Genomic DNA, 10,040 nt, shown 5'->3' with positions numbered 1-10,040 from the left:
TAGAGGAAACCTAACACCGAGCTTATTTGTTGCATCAGATTGAACCTTTCTTGAACCGATTGTATTTCTGTCTCAAGAAAGGCGATGTAAAAGTTTACTTTGAATTTGTCTTTTGGATCCTGAATTGGTTCGTTGTCATTTCCTTCGTATATACATTATTTCTTCTGTCGTCTGATACGGGTTGATTCTGGTTATAAAATGCTTATATATCCAAATTGACTGCAATTTCAGCTGCACTTTTTTTTTAACTTCGTGTCATTTCTGCGGTTTACGAGAAACTTCTTTGTTTCATCAATATTATTGATGGCGCAATTTTCTAATACTTTTACCCAAAGTTGTTTACTATTCATGTTGATATCAAACAACACGTCATACCACACAACCGACAAACTTTAAACTAGAAATGGCTTTTGCAGCACCTATGTGTCTGTTCGTGATGTATCACCAAATGCTACTGTAAAATTTGTCTCACCCGCAATCCCTGCAATAGCATCGTAGATATCATGATTATGAAGAGGTTTTAAAGGGACCTTTTCGCGTTTTGGTAAATTGATAAAATTCTAAAAAAATTGTTTCAAATTCGCAAATTTTCGCTGTAGTTATGATATTTGTTAGGAAACAGTAATACTGAACATTTACCATGATCTAAAATATCCATTATATGCATCTTTTGACGATTAAATAACCTGAAAATTATGAAGCGTTGCAACGCGAAACGATTGAATAATTTGGATAGTTCTGTTGTTGTCGTTATGTATTGTGCAACTACGAGGATCGCTTATATAAAGTATTAAATACATTACGCAATGTATGAGGACGAATGGCCGAGTGGTCTATAAGGTAGACTTTTACTCCAGGACTCCAGGGGTCAGTGATTCGAGCCCAGATGAGTGTAACTTTTTTCTTTTCATTTTAAATTGTATTCTTCTTTTTATACCGGAGCTTTTAAGATCCAATGTTTACATTAACCAATATTAAGCATTTAATGGCACACTTTAATACATGCTACAATCTGTGAAAAGGCCCCTTTAAAGCATCAATTCGACTTTCCCATCTTGTTTCTCTCAGTGGTTTATTGGAAAAATATCAATTTAAAACTTCGCAACGATGAGTAGATGCAGACAAGAATGCATAAACACGTTGCAGTAGATTAAAGACGGCTATTGCCTGAAAGCAACATTTCATCAACAGCCAAATTCAAGGTATGTACACAGAAAGGAGCAAACGATGATCGGTGATATACATCTGAACAATTTCGTTGTTCACCATTGTCTTTTTCCTTCGTTATGCTGCAATTGTTTTGTCATACAAGTACCAGATGTCTTTTTAGAGGCACAAAACCCAAAACCAAAAGAAGGCATTTTTTAAATTTATTTATGTTTTTCGTAGCCCATGGTGCCGCCCCATAAACTTGCCGCCCTAGTACGCCGCCTAGTTCGCCTTGTGGTTAATCCGGGCCTGAATAAGACACTATTGCCTAAATTATACCGTCACATGACAAATCATGTGAGCTTTAGTTGCTCAGTTTAGAATTCAAACGTTTTATGACTTAAAATATACCACCAGGAAGAGTTAACTTACACTCACACAGATAACCATTCACTAACTGTGAGTCTGTGTTGTAGGCTGTGCATCAAGGTAACCTGTGGCTTTTTTAGTAGAATTAGTAGTAGTAGTAGTAGTAGTAGTAGTAGTAGTAGTAGTAGTAGTAGTAGTAGTAGTAGTAGTAGTAGTAGTAGTAGAAGTAGTAGTAGTAGTAGTAGTAGTAGTAGTAGTAGTAGTAGTAGTAGTAGTAGTAGTAGTAGTAGTAGTAGTAGTAGAAGTAGTAGTAGTAGTCGTAGTAGTAGTAGTAGTAGTAGTAGTAGTAGTAGTAGTAGTAGTAGTAGTAGTAGTAGTAGTAGTAGAAGAAGTAGAAGTAGTAGAAGTAGTAGTAGTAGTAGTAGTAGTAGTAGTAGTACTAGAAGTGGGGATTCACAAATGGATGTTAATGGATGTAAACACACCGGTAAGTGGTGCTGTTATTCAAATAACTTTTTAAAACAATTTTTCGTAAAAATTTTAACTTGTGTAAAAAAGACAGTTTTTATGCTTATGGCAATATAAAAAAACACTTCAGAATTACTTTATTTAATGAGCCTGCGTTCTTGACCGAAAATTTGATTTGTACATCATTTATATACATGGTAATGCTGCATGCAGCCTGAAATGTTGGCACCGATTTCAGACGTATTCAATTAGATATTCTTAAATCTCAAGATATCGACACAAACTGCAAGAAAAACTGGTTTTTATGCACTAAAGATTTTTACAAACAAATTTCAATAACTTGAGGAGATATTTGAAAAAATAAAGTTCTTAATGGAATGTTTACATTCTGTCAAGCCCGTGTGTAAACGCGTGTGAACCCCGTTGATCCTGCACCCTGTATTATCTAATACGACTTGAGTATTAGAGTAAGAAGTATACAATTAAGGAAAATACTTGTAGTTGATACATGTTGTGCACTTTTCGTTCAAACTGACGAAAAAGTATAAAGACGACATATTAATTTAATGAAGACACTTCCTACTTGAGACTAGGGCGCTTTCATTTTACATGTTGAACTTGGAAGTTATTAAATGTATGCCCTTTTGTATAACATTCGTCTTTTATCAAGATGAAATTTAACAAAGCTGTTGATAAATGTACACATTTCTGAATACAAAAGGTCAATATGACGTATCCTGGTAGCTAAATGATGTACTCAAGATGGTCGATAGGACCGTTTTCCAATGTCCTCATTCATTTCCGCCCGTGAAGTGCGCAATTGTTCGTCTATTTACGGTGACACAGTATGACATGTGCTTATTTTCCTTAATGTTTGTCAAATAAGCATAACACTTCATATCACGCCTTTCCAGACGTTTGACCGGATCTGTTGTTGTTGATACTGCGAAACTTCGGAAAAGGCGCTATAAGACCAGAAGTGTTCTAGTGAAAGTAATAAACAATCTACATTTCACATGCAGCCGCGTGCGCAGAAATTTATATGTCGTGAAGGGTCGAACTAGTGGCGATGAAACTGTCGCACTAATACGAAATAATGCCTCGATCAAATATGGCTGAGTATGAATGTGACGGTCGGTCGTTAAATTTGTGTTTTCCTTCTACGACAAAAGGGAAATTCAAGCGATTGTTTCCACAAAGAGAGAAAATTTTGCGCAAACAGTGTAACAATTTGCTTTGTAATCAAATCGCGGTTAGCATTGTTTATATGCATAATATGTCGCATATTTCAATTTATGATGGCAACCTCCTAACATAGCCCCGTGGGAGCAACTTTTAAGCACCGTGTTTTTCGTTAATAGTTTAATGTTATTAAAACTATTGAATAAAACTTACATTAAAGGTATTAAAAATGAAAGGTCGATGTTTTTCAATAAATGTACAATTTACATTCTTGCATACTGTCATCTACTATGTACTCCTAGGGAGCTGTTCTAGGAGTATATATAACATAACACAATTTGATCATAGAGAGAACTTTGTCTGAATTTCGGTGAAATAATCTGTAAAATACATGCAATGCGATATAGGAGAGTGAGGCAAAGTTCAGTTTCAGGCGCCAAATCAGCGTATGAAATTGATTCGTAGTTCTACTAGATCAGTCCCCGAAGGGTGTACTTGGAGTTTATATAGAGCGATTGCACTTTCTTCATGTTATCACTGTCATTCAGGCCAAAGATAAACAAGTCAATAATTCAACACCATGATCAATATATAAACATCAATTATATTCGGATGGCAGAAACGCAAAGCTGACAGTATGCTCTATCTAGAAAATTTCTAGGTGAAATACGATGTTAAATTATCCACTTCAATAGAAATACCGGTACTCCTTCATAAGGAGTAGATTTAGAGCGACAATATTACTTTAAGTGTGCTTATTATAATTATCTAACAGCCCAACATATATCACTAAATGCCCAATTGAAGTGTAATTCTACAAGAATAGCCCTTTGTTAGTGGTTAAGGAGTGTATATAAGCGTCTTTATGAAAAGACGATGAATGACAGGAAGACCCGAAGGACACTTACCATAGAATAAAAATACTACGGCAATCGGTCTATACACTTTTAAAAGCTTCCGTGGCCAATACTAGGGGTATATCAAGTTTAACAATATTTATTCCAGGTGTGTATAATGTTTATCAAACACTCCAAAACAACTCTTAATTTGCTGAACTGATTAAACCCAATGCACCCTTTTTAAAATATATGAACTATATTCTGGATCACACAAATTAAAGGCAGCAGTCTTGGGTCGAGTCAGGTAACGAATGTAAAACCGTTTGAATATAATTTGATCACTAGTAAAAAGTTTTTATAGCCCAAGCCCCCACCCACTCGAGGAATTGTTTTATCATTAAATAAAAAATAGATTGCCTTTATAGTCATTAATGGTTATCGTTATGACACGTATCGATATATGAGCTATCAATAAACACAAGTTCCATTGTAAAGTTTAGGCACATAGAAGACTTAACTTTCTGCACAAAATCTGGAATATGTCACTGGGTTAAGTAAGAAAAATGTTGGCGAAGTTTTGCAGATTTTTCCCCTTGATTTAAAAACCAACGGTCGCTGTTGTTCCTGGTTGGAGGAAAAGAGGCGAATTGATTAAACAATTATTTAACGAGGTACTATGGTTTCACCCACAAAATATTTTTACTTCTGTTATGTTTTCCGTTCGCCATTATATGTGTTAAAAGGAGTATACGTAACATTGTGAGTTAATTGAGGTGATTCGTGTAGCCCAACACAAAAGAACGTCTTTTCACAAGGATGTTTTATTTGTGAAAAATTTTTTTTGGTTTATCTACCACCTGTGGTAGCATCAAGGTGTTCTTGGTAGGGAATTAGATTCTGTTGTTATCTAGTGATGCTTCGGAAATTTTGTATGGTCGCATAATAATTGAGAAAGAAAGAAAGATCGCTTGTGCAGGCAATGCCGCTTAGTTCTTCTTGAAAGCTCTTGTTAACCGATTTTTAATGTCAAAAATTAATTTATCACGTATGTCTTTGAAATCGAGTTGAATCAACCTAATACATCGTAACAAACACAATTACTGTTATCACGGACATCAATTTGCGAATGATTTGTGGAGAGATACTCAAAACAAAAACTTAATACAAAAAAAACCCTTATCAAACCGAAAGCCGAAGTCTTGAATAGACGATTTGATCTATCTTACGGATGTTTCGGTATATTACGAATGGTTGATTAGACACGAGATCTATCTCGCCGAGGATTCCGGTGATAGTCTATAGCGTGTTTTCGAATTCGGAAATTCGTCGGAATACTCGGCTTTTTCCATTGCAAAAACATGCATATTTGAATGAACCGTTGACGTGTTAGAAACTTTGGATTAATATCAAGATTATATCACGTACATTGTTTTTAATTTGCGCATTATGCATATATTTACGATCTATTTGTGTTTATTCATGCCAGAAAATATTTCCGATTAAAGCCCCGCCTGGATTCTGGACGGCATCTTTACATGAATCAACGTGTAATCAGTTGCAACTCCCACCGACCCGGAGCGTCAATAGCTGGGAGTTGTATAATTGCAACTACACTGCCACCTTGCCTTTAAGTTTAGACACTAATCAATCCAAAAACAAAAACTGTGCTCAATGTGATGTTGTTTTAAATAATAACAACAAATGACGTTGCTTTAATGTGTGAAACTATTGGTTTTATTTATAATTCTTATCAAGTACCAAACTTGTAAGAGGGAATATGGAAGATGTTATGCGTTAAGGTAAAGTTGGGTTTATATTGTACACCAGGCCTCCAGTAGAAAAAAATGAGAACAGTGAATTACTCGGGTCTTAGCTGAAAAACAAAAAAAAAGAGGAAAACAAAATGTAAATGTATTTATTTTCCGTATTGAAATTGGTGACATATCCTCTAGATCTAGTGATTACAGAGGTATTGGCAACAGGGAGCCAGGAGCCAATGCAGTTCCTTGTGTCATTGGGACTGCTTAGTGAAGGAGTTATACGTCTTGTACATAGACTTGCTGTTTCTACAGTCAAGGTTGCAGTTCAAGTTTCTGTTTCGAAATTTTCACATCCCAATGTACACTTAGGCCACTTTTGTTGTTTGATTTTTTTATTATTTTTTTTCAGAATGACCTTGATCAGAAGTGTCAACACCAAGTCCGGTTTCCTTACTGCAGTTTTTGTTCAATACTCAAATCTGCCCAGCAAACAAATTGTTTTTATATTTATATTAAACCTTTTTGTCCTTGTCTATGTATGAAAAGCAGTGTGTTTTCAAGAGGCAGGCATCAACGAGGTTAAACACCACACAATTATGTTTTCTTTCAAAGAGAAACAGCACAATTATTGATATTGTTAGTTGGTAACTGGGCCACTACGCATTATAATTAACCTAGACACTTCTACATGTACTTACAGTTCAAGAATGGATCACTATGCACTGCTGCTTCTGGTTGCGTTGTTTCCACTTGTCTGCTCCAGGTAATACGTTTAACCCTTGTCACTCATGTTACATTATCATGTTTCCAAAAATGTGTCTGAATTAACAGCTTTTCATTTGTAAATTTGTGTAGGCTGTTCTTTGTGATAGACTGGACACACTTGTTTGGAGCAGTCTACTCTGGTTTAGATCAGAAGTGTTACCAGTCTGATTGGTTTACATTGTTAATTAAACCTGTAATTGTATACTTTGATTATACAATTTGCGGTGTTTTGACTAAAATTGTGAAATAAGTATTGTTGTTCTTCTGCTAAAATAAATTCAAAATTGATAATTCAAGTGTTGCAGTATTATATTAACAAAGGGTGAACTTAAATGGATGTGAAATGAACAAAATATTGAGATCTAAACAAAAACATTTTTTTATATAAACCTTTTATTGGGAATTTTAAGCTCACATTTGGGAAAAATATATACTTTTTCTATTGGGAATGGGGCCTATTACCGGACCCGATTTTGAATGAAAAAAAATGATTTGGCTGAACTGTGAATGTGCACTCCTGCATCTATCCACCTCAGCATAAACAGACTGTAATTTGATAAAACATGCAATTTTAAAATAACATGCATGTATTACATATGTTCACCTTGTTTGTGGCACGCAATACCCATGATCCTACCTCAATGGTTCAGGAAACACTAAGAGCTCAAAGGTCAACTTTTGCAGTTGTTAATAATACAATATTGAACCAGCATTCAATATAAATACCATGATTGTGTTTGGATCAAAGGTGAAGGTCTCCATTTAAGGTCAAACTTCAATGTTTACCATTTGCTGATGACAAGTTGCATGCAAGGTCTCATGAAAAAGTAAATGCTAAAATTATGGACCTTAATAAGATTGCAGACTGTAACTTAATCATTTCAGCAGCTATATTTGTTTTTAATATGACCTACATGGTTACCGGACAAAACCCGTTGTGATGAAATGTTTTGTGTATTGCCTGTGGTCAGAGCTCAAGATCTTTCTTCAAGGAGCCTCGCTGTGGGAAAACTGGACTTCATGCATGTGCTCAAGTGTTGTCCCAGATAAGCCTCTGTAGTCTACACAAGTTAATATAGGATGATACTTTCAGCTTTTATTGTACATTTTGTTAAAAGAAGTCTCTTCTTCGTTAAAAAAACTAGATTACTTATATTTGCCTGTGCTTCCTGCACATGATAATCAGGGATGACACTTTCTCCCTTGGATTTTCGCTGAGACTTCACTTAAATAAAAAATACAATAAAAGCAAAAAGTGTCGTCCCAGATTATTTTGTGGAGACTGCACAGGCTTATCAGGGATGACACGTTACGCACACATACACACATGCATTTTTCCCAGTTTTTCCAGAACGATGCTCATATAGACTTGATAAGCAAAATTACTTAAAATTTCTCTTAAAGTAGGCGATCTAGGGTAATTTACTTTAAATTAATAAATAATGTCATGCATGTTGTCATAAACAGGTGGACTGAAGAATATGATCATTTCACATTCGCCCAGTCCTGGCCACCTGGTGTGTGTGCCGTTGCCCCGAGAGAAGTGAGTTTTAAGTGTTGTCATGGTAACAAAAATTGTTAGTTACTTTGTAATGGGTTGTACAGTCAAAACTGACCTAACGGTCACTTGAGAATGACGGTCAATTGCAGACAACGGTCAGTCTGGATTCCGCCGACAAAATTACTCCATATTACCCTTGAGAATATGGTTAATTGTCCATAACGGCCAATTGACCAGTCGCCAGCTGTCAATCAAACTCACGAAATAATCAATCAGATTTCATTTATTGCGGCCACATGGTCCGACAAACAAAGACTGTCGGATTAATGGATAAAGCATTTTATGAAAACACAACTTAGTGTGCGGAGCGATCTTGCATTTGGCGACTGGTCAATGGCCAGTATATTTCATCCCAGAATTCATGTTTGAACTGAAAACAACGGTCACGCGTCAGTCGTTTCGAGTCGCGAAACTTAAGAACACAAACAAAGAAGGTGCACCTACCAATAAGAATGTGTTTAAGTAGCAATTATCGGCTGCATTCATAACGACAAAGCATGAGCGCGTGACTAAATAAATAGATCTTTATCGATGATAAGGTGTTTAAAGCAACGCTAAGCTGGCGAGTGTTGTTTCAAGAAGGCGATACACGGATTTGTGATCGTCTATTCAGAAAAAATATGCATTAAATTGCAACTTTTATAACAAACTTAATATTTATAACAAGATTTTTGGCGTTTTTTTTTTCTTTGAATTAGAATTTTAAAGGTTTACCGTACTTTAAATTTATGACAGCGAATCCGCGTTTATAATTGTTCGGACGTGACGTCAATGACGCATGACAATATTTATCAAAAAATACATCCCAATGAATGTTATACAAACTGTCGGATTTACTGAATGAACGTGAACAAGATGCATGAGTAAACAACAATTTTATTGTTTACAAAGTCATAGATTTAGTTTAAAAATAGTTCATTAAATCAATTTATAAGACTTTATTCTGTATTATTTAATAGAAATCATTAATGTTATTATGCTTAGTTATCGGCGATGAGCCCTTGTTTAACACTGTGTGCGAAAGACTGAGTTGGGCAACGACATAGCAATATTTCCAACTGACAACCATTAAAAAGTGGTGATCCCAGAATAGGGGTCACTCGTCACTCAATTGACTGATCGCTACTCTCAGTCTTGACTGTATACCCTCCGTGTTTTCATACCATTGTAAAGTTTGATTATAGTATCAAGCCGCTAAGGAGGTACATGGAGATCTCATTCACCCTTATAAACAGAGAATGAATCTATTTTATGGACTAAATTTCATTGATTTTTTTAAAGTGTTAACAACAGCACTTAAGAATGTGCCCTGGTCCGAGGCCCATTTAAATTGTATTTAATAAATTAACCCTGTACCACTTAGATACGTATTTTCATGCCTTTGTAGTCCCTTAGAAAGTTAAATTAATTTTAAAACTTTCTTAATAGATTCAAGTTTTTAAGGCGTCATATTCAAACCTTAGATACTGATGAGCAGCAAACAGTATAAAACCTGAACAGACTGCGAGGCTGTTCTGGTTTTATGCTGTTTGCACATAGCCATTTTCACTTTGCTTCCAAGTGGTAAAGGGTTAAGCTCTATATTTGCAGCACCACACATGTCATGTGGACAAACAAGTGACCACCTGGACAATCCATGGACTCTGGTAATCTATTTTTTCTATGTGACCGACTGTCGTAATCTATGCTTTCTAAGTGATTGACTATAGTAATCTATGCTCTTTAAATGATTTACTCTGGAAATGTATGCTTCTTAAATGAATATAACATTATCCCATAATGTAAAATATCAACAACGAAACTGTTGAAATCTTGTTGCTGAGTATGTTGGCAAGTCATGTTAGAATAACAATATTTTTCGTTCTTATTGTTGTCTATATTGAATAAATTGACAGTTGTTTCTTATTTGGCAAGCACTTAAAAGTGAATTTGTCATAATGAAGAAAA

General features: G+C 35.3%; 1 protein-coding gene across 1 annotated transcript in view; it reads left to right on the top strand.

Annotated features, from left to right (window-relative positions):
* The window catches only part of LOC127880870 (ribonuclease Oy-like), a 33,506-nt gene that overhangs the window by 13,614 nt on the left and 9,852 nt on the right, over positions 1–10,040 (top strand). Inside the window, exons 2-4 of the mRNA XM_052428338.1 lie at positions 6,468–6,530; positions 8,000–8,075; positions 9,684–9,739. Coding sequence (XP_052284298.1) covers positions 6,468–6,530; positions 8,000–8,075; positions 9,684–9,739 — 195 coding nt within the window. The remainder of the gene's footprint in view (positions 1–6,467; positions 6,531–7,999; positions 8,076–9,683; positions 9,740–10,040) is intronic.

This window comes from Dreissena polymorpha, chromosome 5, assembly GCF_020536995.1.
Source record: "Dreissena polymorpha isolate Duluth1 chromosome 5, UMN_Dpol_1.0, whole genome shotgun sequence".
NCBI classification, from domain to species: domain Eukaryota; kingdom Metazoa; phylum Mollusca; class Bivalvia; order Myida; family Dreissenidae; genus Dreissena; species Dreissena polymorpha.
The sequence above is the reverse complement of the archived record's forward strand: the minus strand, read 5'-3'. Positions and strand labels throughout refer to the sequence as shown.